The sequence below is a fragment of the Danio aesculapii genome, chromosome 3 (assembly GCF_903798145.1).
Source record: "Danio aesculapii chromosome 3, fDanAes4.1, whole genome shotgun sequence".
Classification (NCBI taxonomy): Eukaryota; Metazoa; Chordata; class Actinopteri; order Cypriniformes; family Danionidae; genus Danio; species Danio aesculapii.
The window spans coordinates 31686218-31706611 of record NC_079437.1 but is presented as its reverse complement, the minus strand read 5'-3'; the positions used below and the strand labels follow the sequence as shown (position 1 = coordinate 31706611).

Sequence of the window (20394 nt, the reverse complement as noted above, 5' to 3'; positions counted from 1 at the left end):
CATAAGAAAAAGTTTGGGCACCCCTGGTGTATACCAAACTAAAATGGAGGCATAGATTTGGCAGTGTTGTGAATGAGTGAGAGAGGTTGGGTGGGATTAGTTTTGGAAAACTCAAAGCTAAATCTGAGGCCTGTCAGATTACAAAGAGGAACCCATGAAGACTGACACAGCCTACACTCAGTAAAAACCTATTGTTTGCACGGAAAACCCAAAGGAAAATTTTTATTTAAAAAAACTGTGCTTTTAACACCACAGAGGGTAAGTGCAGTGATATAAATGTATTTCTAACTATTGTCTGTTCTCTTTTTGTTCTTTTTTATAAATGTAAATGATCTTTATATAGTTTATATTTTTAATTAAGAATGACTGTGGATGTGGAGAAGATTATTCAGTTCATTAAACAAGGCGACCAAGACAATGTTCAAAGTCATCTGGATGATTACAACACTGAGGTAAAAACCATTACAATGTGCTGAAATTTCATTAAACATAATACGATTAATTCTGTGCTTAATATGATCACCGCTGTGCATGCCAGAAAAAAAACTGTTAGAATCTCCTACTACTTCTACAACACTCAGATATTTGCAGTTTCCATGACAACAGGACTGGGGTAAACCTGAAGGGGGTTTCTCATTACTTGCCTAGTCATTTTACAGTTTTTGTGGTGCGGTCTTAAGTTTTAACCTGTCTAATCTGACAGGAGCACTCTACTATTTCACCTTATAATTAAATGCTTTTGTTATTTACAGAACTCACAATGCTTCTTTTTTGATGTGGAAGAAAGGGAGAGAAAAAAGGTAAACTGTGACGTCTATTCTATGTTTCTATGTTTTATCCTCTGTCCTCAATCTGAGGGCACACATGGTTTGGATTAACACAGCTAATAATGTAAATCTCACTCATCCACCTTCACTTATCCTTCACTTCATCCTCATCACATTTATTCAGTGGATACATAATACAAGCATGTCTTCCATCCTGATATTTCTCTTTCCTCATTATCCTCCAATGCATGAACTGAGAACAGCAAAGAGAGCTGGAAGAGGTAAATCTTTTACATGAGTTATTATTTTTTTTGTATAGATAAATAAAGAGAGGGCAACATGGTGGCTCAGTGGGTAGCACTTTCATCTCACAACAAGAAGGTCGCTGGTTCAAGCCTCGGCTGGGTCAGTTGGCATTTCTCTGTGTTCCCCGTGTTCGCGTGTGCGTTTCCTCCGGGTGTTTAAGAGACTTAGCTGAAAAAAAAATGAATGAATGATTAAATAAAGTATAGGGAGTGAGGGAAAATGAGAGAGGTGTGTAATCTGAAAGTAATATATTCACTGTTTATTTCCCCCTATGGCACCTGTACATAGTATCTGTGCCGGATGGACCTGTAAACCCTTTTGAGCTCATTATTTTGTTGTTACTGAGTACCAGTTATTGCGGCATCTGTCAAAAAGAGAGTTGATAGGTGCTCATACATTCACAAAAGCCATTTACCGCTGTTCGCCATGCTTGTACTCACAAGATAAAGCTTTTATAATCTCTCCCCTGTGTTCATGGATTGCACTCGAAGCTTTTATTAGTCTTCAATGAACTTCAGTGAAGTTAAATATTGTAAGAAGCAGGTCAGCATTTAAATCTGTATCTTGAGTTAGATGGGCAGATATTGACGTGATTCTTTTCTCCTGTCACCTCTCATACTTGCTCAAGTCTGTTTAATCTCACTTTGTATCGCCTCTTCTGAATGTGTGTTTGTTCTGCTCCACTCAGTTCCGCAGGAATAAAGTGAGAGAGTACGTTCCAGACTCTGACTCAGACTCTGACTCTGATAACAGTGAGGATCCAGACCTTGTTCTGCGGAGAGTGAGTCAAACAAAACTTCTTTCACACTGTATATGGCCAAAAAGATGCACATCTATCTATCTATCCATCCATCCATCCACCCATCCACTCACTTACCCACCCACCCACATATCCATCCATCTATCCATCCATCCATCCATCCATCCATCCATCCATCCATCCATCCATCCATCCATCCATCCATCCATCCATCCATCCATCCATCCATCTATCTATCTATCTATCTATCTATCTATCTATCTATCTATCTATCTATCTATCTATCTATCTATCTATCTATCTATCTATCCACAGACTCATCCATCCATCCATCCATCCATCCATCCATCCATCCATCCATCCATCCATCCATCCATCCATCCATCCATCCATCCATCTATCTATCTATCTATCTATCTATCTATCTATCTATCTATCTATCTATCTATCTATCTATCTATCTATCTATCTATCTATCTATCTATCCACAGACTCATCCATCCATCCATCCATCCTCCATCCAACCACCCACCCATCCATCCATCCATCCATCCATCCATCCATCCATCCACCCATCCACCCACTTACCCACCCACCCACATATCCATCCATCCATCCATCCATCCATCCATCCATCCATCCATCCATCCATCCATCCATCCATCCATCCATCCATCCATCCATCCATCCATCCATCCATCCATCTATCTATCTATCTATCTATCTATCTATCTATCTATCTATCTATCTATCTATCTATCTATCTATCTATCTATCCACAGACCCACCCATTCAAGGGTTCAAACCAATGTTGTCTATCTCTTCCAGAGGCTCGCTGCGGCTCTGATCTGGTTTATTCGTATGCGCCTGCAGCCGGGCGTTTTGAGAGTGTGTCTACGAACTCTGCGGATCATCTCACGGGACCGAAAGGCACTGGCACCCCTGATTACAGACTATGCCCTCATAACTCTTGCTCGGCTCGGGGGCATCTCTGCCCTGCCAACCTGGCCTGAGGAAGAGAATGATCAGTGGGGCTCCTCACACAGCGACGTCACTCCTGAGAACGAGATCGACACACTTTCAGATAATGACACCAACACCCAATGTCCTGCATGTTGCAGTGAGACAGATGATTCATGTTATGTCTCTACAGTCTGCGCTGCAGCTTTGGTCAGCGAAGGAGGTCTGCAATTCAGCCCTATGAATTATACATCTAATCCCAGAGAACCACGAAATGACCACTGTGAAGAAAGTGTAAGGAAAGATGGAGTCTGTGGGCTGTTGACAAGAGGAAAGAGGGATACCAGAGGAGAGAGGGATGATGAGGGTGAGGAAGGACACGATGATGGTGAGGTCTGGAGGAAAGAGGCGATGAAAACCCTGTGCAATGTCATCTACAACAGCCCGAAAGCACAAGAGAGAGCCAGCACACTGAGGTGAGACTCACAGTTTGAAACATTTGCCAAGTATGGTTTTATCAAATAGTTTAGGATAGTTGTGAAAACTCATTCATTCTCTTGTGCTTTGTTTTTTTCCCTGCCAGGTTACTTCATGGCCTATCAGTAAGAATTAAGGATGGAATACATTCCCCTTCACCTCCAAGTGGTCAATTTTATGAACTGCGGCTTCTGTTTTTGTTGACTGCTTTACGACCTGAGCTCAGGATTGAGCTCTGCCAGGTAATTAATGATCATGCAAACATGTGCCCATAAAGCAGAGGGACTTTACGGGGGCAGTGACTGACCTCTTGGTTGACAGAAAGATGGAGCTGCGCCCATTATACATTGACGATTGGGGTGGTCAACATTCTTGGTTAAGTTACAGTTTTTCTCAGTCGCTTTGGTATATTTATCAGATCAGAATTAAAATTGGCAAAACAGTTAATGCATTTCTCAAAACAACACGAACAAATAGCAAAACACCATTGATTACCTGCAAAAGCCAGTCTCTTGCTCAAAATCTTTAGTTCATCTCTCAAAACTAGGTTTCTGTGTCAATGATTGGTCAGTGCCGTCAGAATGACAAATCCTTGTGTCATTGTGTTTGGATATGACAGTCAAATGACTTAGGGCTCTATTTTGACGATCCATGCGCAATGTCCAAAGCGCATGATGCAAACGCATTAAGGGTGTGTCAGAATCCACTTTTGCTATTTTAAGGACGGAAAAATCCACTTTGCACTGTGGCGCATGGTTTAACAGGGTTTAGCTTATTCTCTTAATGAGTTATAGGTGTGTTTTGAGAATAAACCCATCAGAGCCTCATCTCCCATTCCCTTTAAGAGCCAGTTGCGCCGCACCATAGCGCATTTGCTATTTACATGGCAGACTTTGTAAGTGGAAAAACTGAACCCTTCATTAGAGAGAAAACAGTTAAAAAGAGCATCTACAGCGTGAGAATGAGAGATGAGCCTCCTCATTGTTTACTTTCGCTTTCACTCTCATGGATAAGGAAACCTGTTGCATGCACAGATATCCATTAGCCTATACATAATTAATTTTGTTTGTTAAGCGCAAAGATTTGTTTCAAAACTATTTCTAAATTCAGTTGGGGTAGTGGTCAAGCATTAAATAAGAGGGGGGGGGGGGGGGGGGTTCACAGTTTTACAGTTTTAAGTTTACAGGGTTCATACGGTCATGGAAAACTTGGAAAAGTCATGGCATTTTGACATGGCATTTTCCAGACCTGGAAAAGTTTTGGAAAAACAGAAAAAGGTTTTGGAAAAGTCATGGAAATTACATTTACATTTAGCAGACGTTTTTGTCCAAAGCGACTTGAGCTGCTGAAATTCTGTCATATGGTGCTGCGAAAAGGGGCGGGGTTAAAGAATATGATTAGACATTAATAAAAGTGAGCGATTGCTCCATATTTTAAATTTCTTATTTTTAATTATCGTCTATTGGTCTAACGCAGTCACCTGATGTGATTTCACAGGTTTCCAAGCTTGAACTTTCGAATGTAGTGAAATGTGAAACTTGTTGCACGTGCTTGCATTTTTTGGTCTGCTGCATTTGCATTACTACGAAAGGAAGTCTATGGAGCAAAAGAGTAGTGTGATCACGGCTTTATAATAGAAGTAGTTTTACCTACTATTACTACTTTAACAAACTATTAACATTATCTAAATTTAGTTTGACAAATATCTGTATTCTGGAAATGTATTCTGGAGGTTAGTTGTTTTTACTTCTTTTCTTGGCCAGGAACATGATCTCACAATATTAGTGCTGTGTAGGCATCATCTATTTTACATAGATATAAAAATAAATTAAGACTAAAGAGATTGTTGTGTGTTTTATGATATGCTGTAATAAATTTAAAGGTGGATTGCTTTTCTTATGATTTACCATGTATACGTAGAAGTTACATGAAACATTAGGTCATAAAAACTGACTTAAAAGTCCTGAAAAAGTCATGGACTTTTTGTAGTAAAAATGTGTATGAACACTAAGTTTAGGGGCTGTGCAGTGGGTAGCACGTTCGCCTCACAGCAAGAAGGTCGCTGGTTCGAGTGTGGAGTGTGGCGTTTCTGTGTTCGCGTAGGTTTCCTCCGGGTGCTTTGGTTTCCCTCACAAGTCCAAAGACATGTGGTTAGGTGAATTAGGTTTTGTTATATTTATAGGTGTTAAATTGTCCATAGTGTGTGCGTGTGAATGGGTGTGTATGGATGTTTACCAGGGATGGGCTGCAGCTGGAAGGGCATCTGCAGCATAAACATATGCTGGATAAATTGGCGGTTCATTACGCTGTGGTGACCCCAGATTAATAAAGGGACTAAGCCGAAAAGAAAATGAATGAATGAACACTGATTTTAGTTCCAAACCTAATCAGACACACCTGGGCTAGCTAATTAAGCTCGTACTAGGCTTTCAAGCATCCATGCAGGTGTGTCGAGTCAAGTTGGAGGTAAAATATGTAGTACACCGGCTCTCCAAAACCAAGATTGGGCAACCCTGTATTATACATTCGTACTAGTACCATATTAATGTATTTTTTTAGAAGGGTTCAATCACACAAGAAATTTAATAATGCTATTAATTACTCATTCTCATGACGTTCCTAATCCCTGAGACTTTTGTTCATATTTGGAACACAAATTAAGATATTTAAGATGAAATCAGAAAGCTCTCTCATTCTCCAGACAGCAAGGTTCCCGACTCATTCAAAGTCCAGAAAAATACCAAAAACATGCTCAACACAGACCACATGCCTTCAGTGGTTCAATCGGAATATTCTTAAGCTATGAAAATACATTTGTGTGCACATAAAACAAAAATAAAGACTTTATTCAACAGTTTCTTCTCCTCAGTGTCAGAATAGGGCACAAGAGTGTTGTGCGGTTGCCTGTTGACGTATTACCTTTTTATGGGTAAAGTCTAGATAGGATACACGGCCGGCCTAGAGTGCTATATGCACATCAATATAGCAGCATTTTTATGACACTTTAACAATAATGAATATTTTTACAGTTCTGTGACAGTTGGGTTTAGAGTTGGGTAGATGTTAAAAATACAATTTATTGGGTAATTTAATAGATAAAATAAATAATACTCAATACAACTACTGTTTTTCATTACTGTGACGGGTTTAGGGTTGTGGTGAGGGTAGATGTAAATAAAATACAATTAATGGGAAATTTAATAAATAATATAAATCATTTTTGTTATCTTCTGGCCACAATCATATCTGATCTAGCAACAACCCTTTTTATGTGCCAGTGTTTTGTTTCAAACAGAGGAAGTTGTGCTCATGAACGCAGTTGTGCTCATGAACGCAGTCATTTTACAGTTTTACTTTTTTAAAATGTGTATAAGGAACAATGAAACATTCAGCTAAACTTTAACTTTTTAACCATTTTTACATTCTGTTTTCTTAAATTTTGCTTGAATAAAATGAAATATTGTTTTCACATATTTTAATTTGATCAAGACCTTTGATTTAGGTGTTTTTTGTGTAAATAAAAAGCTGTTCATTTAAAAAATTTACATATCTGTAGAAATTAAGTGTGTCAATAACATTTAAAAAAAACATTTTAAAAGTCTATAAAGATTCATAATCTTCTAAAAATAAAGATTTACTTCTATCAGTATTCAGAATAATGTTTATAATAACATCTGCGTAAAATAATAACATAATTATGAATAATTAATCATTAATCTAAGTTTTCTAAGGACGAGAGAGCCTGACCCTTAAACAAAAATGACAGTTGTTGAGGGAATTGATTAAAATAACACAAAAGGTCAATGCACACACTGTGTTTTAGCTGTTTAAAAGGTTTTTGTTTGATTTGGATCATTGTAAATCATCTTGAAAATGTACAGAGGCCCTCTAGTGGACCCCAGGATTAAATACACTGTTCTAGGGGTCACACATACTATATAAAAGAAAAGGCTACAGGTACTTCTGTTAAGCTCAATCTGTGTTTTTCCTGCTGTCAGGAGCGTGGTGTGTCCATGCTGACCGCAGCTCTGGAACAGTGTTTAGACGTGATCTGGGGTGAAACACACGAGGTGCTGACTGACCTTACAGCTCCACCTTTGTGTAAGGAAGTTTCTCAGCGAGCTCTGGAGATCCTGAAGACCCTGTTCAACATCACCTACAGTATGCACAGACAGGATGTAGACGAGGTGAATGCTGTTATTTCTTTGCCCATAATAACCACAATTCCATCTTTTAACTCTATATTTAACTTAATTATACAGTTGAAGTCAGAAGTATTAGCCCCCCTGAATTATTAGCCCCCCTGTTTATTTTTTTCCCCAATTTCTGTTTAACAGAGAGAAGATATTTTCAACACATTTCTTAACATAATAGTTTTAATAACTCATCTCTAATAACGGATTTATTTTATCTTTGTCATGATGACAGTAAATAATATTTGACTAGATATTTTTCAAGACACTTCTATACAGCTTAAAGTGACATTTAAAGGCTTAACTAGGTTAATTAGGTTAACTAGGCAGGTTATGGTAATTAGGCAAGTTAATGTATAATGATGGTAGTTCTGTAGACTATCGAAAAAAAAAATAGCTTAAAGGGGCTAATAATTTTGACCTTTTGACCTAAACTGCTTTTATTCTAGCTGAAATAAAACAAATAAGACTTTCTCCTGAAAAAAAAAAATTATCAGACATACTGTCAAAAATGTCCTTGCTCTGTTAAATCATTTGGGGAAAAAATAAAATAAAATTTAAAGAGGGGGCTAATAATTCTGACTTCAACTGTATATACACAATAGTACAATAATACACAGGCAGGTAATTGTTAAAGATTAAGGGTTGGTTTAGAATTTTCAATATGTATTTTCTTTTATTATATTTTAACTGTTATTAATTAATTAATTAATAATTAATTATTTTTCTTAATAATCCAATTGAGGTCCAAACAAAGCTTTCAGTGGTGTTTTTAAAGATAAATTCTCTTTTTTGTTGTTGTTGTTGTTTTTGAAGAACATTTTAATAATCTGAACAACTCTTTTCTTATACAAAAAATGCTATACACTTTAAAAAATTCAGGTACAAAAGAAGAATGTTAAAGTTTCTTCATAGAAACATAAATCAGGAACCTGTAATTTTAAGTGTGTATAGATTTCTTTAATAATATTAAGCAGAGACAAACCAAATAAAAGCACAATACACATCACATAATTTCAAATTTCAACTGCATTGCTGATACTCACTGATGCTGAGTTCCTTACCCAAAATGATGCTTGCAGGATGATGTCAATAAAATTTTTTTGAACACAATTTAAATACATTATAATCAAGAAATGGATTAAAACAATGTATCCACGACTTACATTAACTACATTTACTTTCTAAAATCATTTCTACAGTTTTTTTTTTTTGCATGTCATGTTTGTAGCTCTATGAAAGTGATGCTACAAGAGGAAATGAAATGCAGATATACAAAAAAGTAATTCACCCATTTCTCTTAACAATGAAATAATAAAAAACAATGATTTTCATCTGTAAATACATTTTTTCTTCATTTTTATCCTAATATATTAACAAAATGGTATAATGTGAATAAATTGATTTTACCATCAACATTCTCGTTCTCCTCCTGGCTCAGGAGGCTGCAGCTTTGTATCGTCGCCTAGCTGCAGTCCTGCGTCACTGCCTGCTCGTGCCCTGTGAGGGAGAGGACAGAAAAGAGGAGCTGCAAGGGTGAGAATGAGAATCAAGCCAGTGTGATGAAGTCTGGAGAGGTCTCTTGCTCTTGATCTTCAACTCTTCTGTGCTGAATGTCCACAGACACACAGTGAATGTGCTCTCAGCGCTCCCTCTGCAGTGCCTGGATGTCCTGCTTTCTGTTCGCCTGTCCGAAGGTTCAGAGGAGTCTGGTGGAGTCAACATGGACTGTGTCCACACTTTGCTGCTCTTCATGGAGAAAAGACTGGACAGAGTGAGAATGAGCACGACTCTTGTAATGCCAAGGTTAATGGCTTGATTTGGAAAAAAATGCATAGACGGGAATTCAGTTTCCATATCATGCTAAATGAATTCACCAAAAAGAAATTGTACTTAATTTTTAGTGGAGCTAAATGTTTTAGCTCAGTGTTAAAGGGATAATTTAACCAAAAACACTCATGTCATGTTTACGTGTTTACACACCTTTGACTTGTTCCAAACCAGAGTGAGTTTTCTTGTTCTGTTGAACATGAATGAAGATATTTTGATAGTTGGAAACCTGAAAAACAAATGCTCTGGAAGTCATTGGTTCCAGGTTTCTAACATTCCAACAAAACAAAAAGGCAGGTTTGGTACAAGTCAAGGGTGAGTAAATGATGACAGGGTGTTCATTTTTGTGTAAATGATCCCTTTAACCAAAATGGTTCGGTTACTAATATTCTTTATGTTTCACAGAAGAAAGAAACCTAAATGTTTGCTATACTACGAGGGAGAGAAAGTGATGACAGAATTTAGTTCCACTATATATTTATAGTGTAGTGAACACGTGATGGAGGAATAGATGCCAATGTGTTTTTTCTTGTGTTGAAACAGGTAGGGGTGAACAAAAATAAAGAGACCATCTAATAACATAATCTGTAAACATGTGAATGTTCAAGACAAGTGGCAAACAATCAAAAACACTATAAACAGTCTAGAAATCAAACAAGAAAAATGCTTTAAATTAAACAGAAACAGTATCAAGATAAAGCAGTGACTGAATCTGTATGTAATTATGTTGTACTTTTTAAAAAAATGTAAGTACCTATTAGTTATGTTCACTTAATATAAAGTAGGACTTTCATTTTCGAGTCAACAATCTCTTAAAAAGCTCTTAAAGAAACAGAGATGGGGCTAAAATATTTTGCATGTGTATAAATCATGGTGAGAACTCAACGGACGATTTTGGCAAAAAATGCTACCAAAAGAATAAAAAATGTTACACAAATTCAATACAAGAAGGCAAAAAAACTGTATAGTGAGATGATCATGTGCCATTCCTCCAAGCACACAACGTTGACCTCATTCTATTAATCGATATTAATAATCAATATTACAATATCAAACATATTTTTTGTCATTGCAGCCCACCCTGTAATAATTTTCCTTCAATATATTATTTACATACAATTGCAACCAGTTTGATGTTTTTGGAACAATCTATAATATTCTGATGGACTGAAGTAATTATTATTAAAATCAAGTGTTTGGCATAAAAGACAATGTGGACATTATTAATGAGGTGATTAAAAAACTGCTATTATGAAAGTAAAAATGCCCCATGGAAAGCATTGGCCCATAATAAAGAGAATATACACATTTCTGCTACAATTTATTTCATGCTAAATGTTCTGTCTTTCAATGTAAATAATACAGGGCCACAAGCTGAAGGAGAAGCTGACTCCAGTGTTAAACCTGTTGACAGAAAGCAGCAAAGCACACAGGGAAACTAGGCACTATCTCCGGCAGCAGGTAGATCTCACATTTCAGTGTGTTAAATCTGTTCACCTAAGCCTAAAATTGCTGTTAGTTTACTCACCCAGGCCATCCAAGATATAGTTGACTTTTATTCTTCAGTAGAACATTAAAGAAGACTTCAAATGGAAAGGTGAATCATAAAATGCAAGCTAATGGCACTTTGAGAATAATAAAAAAACATACACTTGAGAAACAATATTAATACACATGGCTCTACATTTAAAGGCTTGGGGTGACCTTTAAATTTAAGTATTATTGTTGAAGAACTTTTAAAACATTAAATAGCACATAGCACATGAAAAATGACACAGTACATTCCTCTTATTCTCATGGTTGTGTACCAGGAGCCTGAACCTGTCCTATTTTTGAGCAGATCCTGCCTCCACTGAGAGACGTTGAGCTGAGGCCTGAGCAGGGGAACACACTGAGAAGCAGACTAGTGAGACTAATGACCCATGTCGACACTGATATCAAACACTGTGCAGCTGAGCTTCTCTTTGTGCTCTGCAAAGAAAATGGTATGTAAATGCATTTCTTGAACCATGACATATGTCTTGCTGAATGATTTAAATTTTCTAGTAACATGGTATGAACGTGTAATAATCCAAAGAGCTGCATATATTATGTATTTTTGTAGTCCAGCCAGGCAGATATGACTGCTCTGGTCTTTTTCTCTCTCAAAAAAAACCCTGGTTTATTCTATAACATACATCAGTAACACCACCTTATTATTAATCATCACACCAGACAGGAAAAAACATTTACTCTATATTAAAATACTTGGGTTAAAAATACCCCAACATATAACCCAACTATAGGTTATTATAGCACCTTCCCAACTGGGCTATAAAATTTAACCCAATGTGTTGAGTTGTTTTGATTAAATGTAATTTCTTTCCATTCTGGTATTACTATTGCTACTATTACTAGTACTACTATTAATTTAATAATTATGGCTGTGTTAACAAATAACATTCAGTTTTCAAAAAGATTGATTTTGCTTTATTTTTATTACATTTTAAGTTTCAGACAGCGTTTTTATCCGTTTAATATAGATCAGCTATTAAGTGCGCGTTTGTATCATCAGCAATTAAGAGTGCTGGTGAAACAGATATAAAACACATGACATGGAGAGGTAAAAAAACAACAACATTATTGCTTTAGAGCTTAAATAAACTTTATAACACAAAAACAACATTATGTGCGCATAATAATACAGCTGTTCTGTGTCAGTTAAATCAGTTGACTGTTGAAATTCTACATTTTAAACCCAACTGGTTGAGTTATTAAATAAATAACACAATAAAGGTTAAAAATAACCCAACGAAGCACCAAATATTTAACCCAACTGGTTGAGTTATTAATAAATAACCCAATAAATGTAAAAAAATAATCCAACAAAGCACCAAATATTTTTAACTCAACCACTGGGTTAAATAAATAACTTTACGTTTTTTAGAGTGTAGTATATTTTTACAGTCTTGAGTTTACAATCGCATTCTTACAAAAATTATTAACTCAAAATTGCATTTGGATTATTGGAGTAACACTGTGACTAACATGAGTTTATGATTCTTATACAACCAAACCCAATCTTAAAAACGTTTGTAGTCTTCATAAAATCAACAGCTGATCAGAATCAGTTTTTCCCTCAAGGTTTGAAAAAAACTATTGTAGTCCAATTGTTTTAGCAATCTATTTTTTTTAAAGATTAAAAAAAAGTGTACAAAAGAGGATTACTGATATTTTCCATGTTATAGAATAATTTGTGAAATAGCCTAAGCCTGTGTTAACCACAGATTTCACACAATTAACCAAAATTAATCAAAAATAAAAACTCGTTGACTTCAGGAAGATGAAGCCAGAAGTAACGCTAACGCTAACTAATTCTCACATTTTGGCCTACAAGAATAAAGGTGCAGTAGGTGATTGTCTTTAGAAACATTTTTTGTTGTGCTGGTTAAAAGTCTCTACACATTCCATTAGTATTGATTAAAGTAAATGATCTAAATGTATTTATATGTGTTTTTATTTTCTGGGTAAGGCATAAGACTATTAAATGTTCATCCAATTAAATATTGCCGGGCCGATAATCCCCAAAATTCTGATAAGTAGCCCAAACTGTCTGTCAGCAAATGTAGATTTGTACATCTGCACAGCCGTTCATGTAGATCCGCTGATGCGCATTCACATACACACGAGAGAAAGATAGCGGTAAAAGCAAATGCTGAATCCAAACTTTTGAAAATCCTGAATTAATGTTGGAGTTAGTTTTGCACGCTGGAGGAAGGATGACACCATGGCTGAAGTATTTCTTTTAGACGTTAGATTTTTTCTTTTAGGTAATGTTATGTTTGAAAGCTATTTTAGCCATGCAAAGCTTATATAGATGTTGTTGTTATGAATGGGCTATATGCACAGAAGTGTTGTTCAGTCACTGAAATCTTCCGGCAGAAGATTGATGTGACTGTTTTCAGTTTCATAAGGGATCTTTTAAACTATTGATGATGTAGATTTTTATTTAGTTTAGTAACAAAACATCAGTAAATATTCTGCCTAGCCCGCTCTACTGAGCTGAAGTTTTATATTCACACTGGTTTATTTTTTAACAATGACAACCTGTGACGCACTCCCTTTGTTTACCATGCTACTTTGAATAGTCGCTCTGAAATAGCATGCAAGTATGGCTTAGTAAAAAGTGTAATTCCTCACCGGCCACTAAGCATACAGTAGTGGCTTTAGGACAAAGCGCATGAGAGCATGAGATCAGTGATCTTTGCATGCATGAAATATTGCACATTATGACAAGTTTTGCTTGCTAACTACACAGCTGAAAATGTGCTAGATATAATACAGTTTTTCATTGGGAATTGTAGTATTATAAAGTACTATACACTTTTCTAACTGGCGAATGACATGATCTAGTGAGTTGTCTACTGTCATCTTTAAGGTGTGCGTTCATGATTTCAGGAGGTGTGGCTTTGGACGGCAGGGGAGGGAGATATGATTAAAAAATATTATGGATTTAGGCATACCACCTACTGCACCTTTAAAGCACTGTATTCATAGTGTGGCCATTTGCGTAGTTTTTAAGTAGTCAGTCAGGTTTCATAAAAACACGGGTCAAAGCAGTATTACTGTGAATCTAAACATTGTCATTTTGTTTATCAATGATTCAGTATTTCCTGAATAAACTAGCCATTTTGAGCCTTTTTTGGCATTGACTAATTGAAGGGCTTGCTAAATGGCTCACTTAATATATTAAATTTAATTATATAGGCACTTGAAACTGCTATGTTAATGCATTTATTGCATCTCCAAGCTATGCAGTTTTTATCCTTGCCCACTCTATTCTGCAAATGGCCTTCTTTTTTGGAAAAGAAACGACCTTTATGTGAAAAATACCTTTCTGTGACATCTAAAACATTGCTGTCTGTATGAAATTCTTGATCTCCTCGTCTCCCAGTGAGCAGGTTTGTGAAGTACACTGGTTATGGTAATGCAGCGGGGCTGTTGGCAGCACGGGGTCTTCTGAACGGCAGTGGCCCCTCTCCTCAACCACAGTACTCCAGTGACTCTGATTCAGACACAGAGGAGTACAGACAGGCCAGGGACAGGATTAACCCTGTGACGGGACGGGTGGAGGAGGAACAGCCTGATCCAATGGAAGGGATGACTGAAGAAGAGAAAGAGGCAGAGGCGCTCAAACTCATAAATATGTTCAACAGGCTGTCCCGGTATGTGTGCGTGTGTGTGTGGGAGAGATTCCTCCACAAATGTAGTGACAGTGGTGGAAAAATACACTTGAGTAAAAGTATAGCTAGCCTAATAAAATATTACTCAGATGAAAAAAATAAAGTTCTTTATCAATTTAGCTTGAGACAAAATGCAATATTTCCTGATTTTTAAATTTAGCTAAATAATAAATGTAAAAATGACTTTCGATCAACTTTTATTTAGCGAAAAAAGCTTCATTTAATCAAAGTTCAGTTTATAACTAAAACACATATGATAATACACACATATAGATAATACACACATATACACAGGGGCAGATTTAGCGATTTGGGGGCCCTAAGTAATTTCAGCCATTGGGGCCCAAAAGTCCTAATATACACTCTTTGAATTTATTTATTTGTTTTGCTTATTTTTTCTTATACAACTTAAAAACAAAACAAATAAAAAAAAAACTAAAAATAATAAATTGTTTAAATTGTATCTTCATCTGACTTTGGCCCCATTATTTGGGGATGGGAGACAAATTTGTGCAGATGTAATAATTATGATACACTTTTATTTATTATTTTATTTTTATTTATTATATACCTCGACTTAACTAAATATGAGAGAAAACGATTATATATATATATATATATATATATATATATATATATATATATATATATATATATATATATATATATATATATATATAATTTATAAATATAATTTATATTTCTAAGTATTTATTGGGGGCCCCAAATTTCCTGGGGCCCTAAGCGGCCGCTTACCTCGCTTATTTGCTAAATCTGCCCCTGCATATAGATAATACACAATACAGACACCTCTACTTTCAACCATTTTGTAGAATGCTCAACAGTTGAAGCAGGTTTACGTCACAAAACACCTGACAGTCATGACCTAAATATGGTTTTTATTTACAATAAAAACTCTTAAAATTCAGTTGGCCTATAAGTCACTTATTAGTCACAAAAAACTCCCATTTTACTCATTTAAAATCAGTTACAATTCAATGTAAATTAACTGAATCATTTATCGCGGATGTTCACTCTGACCACATCATTTGAATCACGATTTGGTGAGTCGAGCACAAATAATGCAAATTAATATACTACATTAACAAATTATTTGTTGAGTGCGATTTGTGAACTGATTTAACAGGTGAAAAGGTCCCATACATGAGCTCATTTGTTCTATTTTGACTGCTATCCCATCATAAGTTGTGAAAATAACCCATCGATAAGGCTTTGTGACCAAGCCGAATCCTCTGTTGGCTGTCGCTTTGGTGTGACTTCAGCTAATCAGTTTTGACCAGTGCTAACAAATATTTTTCATGAAACGTCCAACATCCAGATGTGCAAGAAAACATACAATCTGACTTAAGTGAAGTCATCGTTCGCTACTATATTGTTTTTAAATAGAGAAAACATTTTACAAGTAACTTTTTATCTAAATCCTGGACTTTATTCTTGAAACAAACAAAAATAATAATAAACAATAAATAAAACAAAAACAACAAAACAATAAAAAGGTGTGAAGCACCAAAAGCGGTCCGTAATAAAATACATTTAAATACTAATTTGGCTGTTGTAGTTATCCACGAATATTCAAATGTACTTTTTTTATTAAGAAAGGCTAGAAAATCAGGAAGCTCTATACTATTATTATTATTATTATTTTTATTATTCAAAGGGTCAAATTCTGACAGTGTCAGAAATGTGTGTGTGCTGGCCAGTTTGTTCTTTGCCTACTAAATTACAAATTTATAACTTTAACAGATTCTTATTTTTTTCTTTAAATTATTACAATTATTTATTCATATTACTTTATTCTAAATCTTTAGGAAATGCTTTTGTTACACTAAAACGTGTGGTTATGATGAACACCCAACACGCTAATCAAGCTAAAAGTAGTGTTTAAAATTCACTTAATTCAGTATTTAACTATTAATATTATTAAATAATTAAACAGAAAAGGTCCACTTTTTGAGAAAAAAAAAAGAACCACCCCTCTCACCAGGCTGGCTACGGGCCTGCAACGCTTCATGTCTCTAAACAGGTGGCGAATTCTCCTGTTAAAAACGTTTTACTTCACTAAATCCATGAAATGTAAAGGAGTTAATAACACAATGTTTTGTTATGAAATTCATTGAAGTATGAGCAGGGGCGGACTTAACCAACTACCGCTTACGGCCCCAGAGAATTAGGAGGCCACGACCAAAGAAAAAATTACATCAATCATATAGCCCTTTTATAAATGTTCTATTATATGTGGTTAAGTCTGTCTATAACCATTAAGATTTTAATACTTATACTTTTTTTCAAGGTAACACTTTATTTTGACGGTCCATTTGAGTATTATTAGACTGTCTGCTTAATATCTGTTGAGAACAGACATTTAACTGACTATAAGAAACTTTGCAAGTACATGTCAACTTACACCAACCCTAACCCCAACCCCAACCTAACAGTCTACTTACGGTATAATCTAAATGAGAATTAGTTGGCATGTAGATGCAATGCAACTTAAATTCAACAAATGGATCAAAATATATAAATCAAAATAAAGTGTGACCCTTTTCAAAAGTGGGGACCCCCATGAATAGTGGAGCGTTCCTTCCGTACTGCACATGCAAATATTAAAGTCTAATCACTAAAAAGGCTGTTTAACTGTACATATAATTAGTTGTGAACTTGTTTTTTATATTTGTGAATTTATTGTATTCAATTTTACATTGCAAAGATAAAGCTTCCACTTAAAATATATTTTAACATGCAGTTTATTTACATAAAAAAACAAATCTACAGAGAAAAAAATATCTATAGAGAAAGAGTGTTTTGAGTTTTAATGCTAGGGCCCCATACCTGGACATAGGGCCCTCAAATCACTAAGTCCACCTCTGAGTATGTGTCCAAAAATAAGATATCCTTATACAGATACTTTAAAAATGTGCCTAAGTACCCTTTCCACCACTGTTTAGTGTACTATTTACTCATTTCCTCATAAACATGTTTATTAATGTACTGTTTTTGCTCACCACATCCGCTCAGGGGCAAGATCATTCAGCCGATGGGAGTGACCACTGACGGCAAACTAGCGCCGCTGTGTGGCCAGACGAGACATAGCGCAGTGCAGGAGGAGGAGGAAGATGAGGAAGATGAGGATGGTAGTGAGACAGAGCAGTAAGGAAGGAGTGGATGTCAAGATGATGATTATTAAGAGGCAAGATATTTTATACTCTGATATAGTGATAAAACAATTTCAACAATAGAGGAGCAAACTATATCTTACAGAAATGTTCAGTATTTGTAACAATGAGATGTGAAAAGGAGAAGCAAATGAAGCTCTCTATGATGTGATTAAAATGGGGATAAAAGTCATTTACATTATAACGCACAAAATAGCAGAGATTGTGATTTATTTAGAATTACTCATATATGCTAGAAACAGTCAATTAGGAAGCTACTAAAAAGCAAAGGAGAAAGAAAGAGACAAAGAGCGAAATGGGCATCACACCAAAGACAGACAAACACTCCTGGAAAATGCTGCTGCTGTTGCCATGGTAATGTTACCATGGTAACAACAGGAAATGCAGTTCTACGGCTTCAGTTTTTTTTCTGGCACTCCAGCAGGAGTGGAATGTTTACCTTGAAGAACTGCTGAGGCTGGTCTGACACTCTGAATGCTGGCACCCTACACCGAGAAGAAGGAAAAATCATGAAAATAATGTCATTATTCAACTCCTCAGAGAAACGCTTTCATTTGCAGAGTGATTAGTCAGCACTGGGAACTTTGAACATGATTACAGTGTTTAGAGCAGGTTGCTTGGATGTACTGCTTAATGTCCAGTGCATTTCTCCATTCATACACATCTCAAATGCAAAATAGCAGCTTGTACACTAAGAACAAATAAATAATGAAGAAAAATCCAAGGCAGTCTCTTGTGAAAATGCATGATTTTCATAAAGTCATTTTCTTTTCTTTTATTTGCGTTTGTCAAATACAGGAGGATTCATGTACAGATGAGGGACGGGTAGAGAGAGACCGAAGCAACTGTACAATATTTACAGAAGAGAGAAATAAGCAAACCTCCAAAATAATATTAATAATAATAATAATTATCATCGTAAACAACAACAGATAAAAAAACAAACAGTAAACACAGACATTTTGCACACTTTAAAATCGATTACATCCCTCTGCACAGTCGTGTTTTCTTTGAGAAAACGAACACATACACCTCTTTTTCCGCATTTTCTTTTAAAGAACAAACAGAAAGAACACGTTTTCATTTTAAATACAGTTTTTTTCTTTTGCTCTATTTTCTTTTGTTGTTGTTGTTGTTGTTGACAAAAAAGGAACTACACACTGCTGACCCCGCTTCTTCAGTCCACATCCTGTCCGCCTTGTCCTTCAGTTTAGGGGACAGGACTTTTAGGGGTCTATGAGTGGCTCATTTCATGTACACCCTCATAAAACATGAGCATTATTATTCAAAATAATAACAGCAAACTGTCCCAGCTCTGGGAGGTAACCATGTATAAATGTCCATGTATAAATAATACAAATCATAATTGTTCATAATACATATTTATATATAAGAGTGTGCGTGGAACATAGCATTCAAAGCTCACCTCTGCCAAACCACTGCTGACCAGTGAGGTTTTCAACCCTGTTCCCTTTGGCACTATCGTTATTTGTCTCTGTGCAGACAACTGTCTTTACACATTTGCTTTTTTTCTGTTGTTGTCGTCGTCGTCGTTGTTGTTTTCATACCGTCTCCCTGTGGCTCCAGTCGCAGGGAGCTGACACATAATGAAAGAGAGAGGAATGAAGGCTTTACAAAAAACATTTCATGTTAAAATGCAACAGCTTAAACCGCCACTGGCTCTTTCACATTCTGCAAAGGAAAATCTCATTTTCCTGCAACCTGGAGGTGCAGCGGCTTCATCTGAGAGGAAGCGGTTTCTCCTCTCTCCAAACAGGACGTGTTTGGATCGTGGACAGCTGAATCTTAAGCCTTGGTGCTGAGCGTCAGCAGTTCAATAAAGGAATTGAACAAAGTCTCCAGCCAGCCTTGGTTGGCCATGCACTGCTGAACCACCTCCTCCTGACCTGGATCCTCCTCTGCTGCCTGTTCAATGCTGTCCGTCTGAGCATAGAGAATAAGAGAGAGAGAGGACAGGGTTTTTATCAGGGACACACTGACGCATTTCTCCAGAAAAGCTCTTATTCTGGCATACCTCCTTTTTACAGTGCAGAAAGGTGTGATATTTGTAGTGATGAAGCGAGTGATAGAGACTGTATATTCGACATGTCTCTGTCGACAGCTTCAGGTCCTGACAAGAACATAATAGAGATTGGGTTATGAGCAAAGAAAGAAAGCTCTGAGACCTCAAGATAGGCATGCATATGAAGTGCAATGACCCCAAAACTATTTGGACACTACAGGATTTGCTACGTTGTTCCAAACGTGACTGACTTATCTTTATCTGTGGAAAAGATGATGTTCAGGTCAGTTTGAAACCAAATATGTAGACAGTGCCTTTAGCTATTTCAAATCTTTTTAGTGTTTATTAGTGTCAAAAAAAGTTCAAATGTGCATGTATAAACATTGACAATCCACTGCGGGACAACAATCTTTTCACCATAAAATATCCTTTTATTATATATATATATTATAAAAGATTTACCTTAATATTTATTATATTTACTTAAATATTTATTTTTAACAAAACCTCAGTATTTAAGTTTCCTAAATTTGGACAGTGTTTGAGTCAATTAAGAGTTTGCATGGATAAAAGTAGTGTTTACTTGCATTAAATTGGAAGAAATTAGACTATCACTTACTGGTTCTTTATAGACCTTTGACAAGTTGTGGCGCCCCTTTTTA

At 36.0% G+C, this 20394-nt stretch overlaps 2 protein-coding genes across 3 annotated transcripts in view; one reads left to right on the top strand and one right to left on the bottom strand.

The window, feature by feature from the left end:
* Positions 1–362: 362 nt before the first annotated feature.
* Positions 363–18417, top strand: si:ch211-195b15.7 (synembryn-A). The gene is given in 14 exon segments (XM_056453693.1): positions 363–452; positions 753–800; positions 1031–1048; positions 1762–1854; positions 2662–2971; positions 3083–3269; positions 3377–3512; positions 7269–7457; positions 8905–8999; positions 9087–9237; positions 10659–10754; positions 11134–11278; positions 14227–14497; positions 17552–18417. Coding segments are annotated over 14 exon segments (1965 nt in total). The 3' UTR covers positions 17688–18417.
* A 25-nt stretch (positions 18418–18442) lies between these two features.
* Positions 18443–20394, bottom strand: part of prr12b (proline rich 12b) — a 39627-nt gene continuing 37675 nt past the window's right edge. For both annotated transcript variants that reach the window (XM_056453675.1, XM_056453676.1), the window contains exons 15-16: positions 19745–19840; positions 18443–19653 (exon numbers count right to left, since the gene is read on the bottom strand). In XM_056453675.1, the coding sequence (XP_056309650.1) occupies positions 19516–19653; positions 19745–19840 (234 nt within the window). In that variant the 3' untranslated portion in view covers positions 18443–19515. The remainder of the gene's footprint in view (positions 19654–19744; positions 19841–20394) is intronic.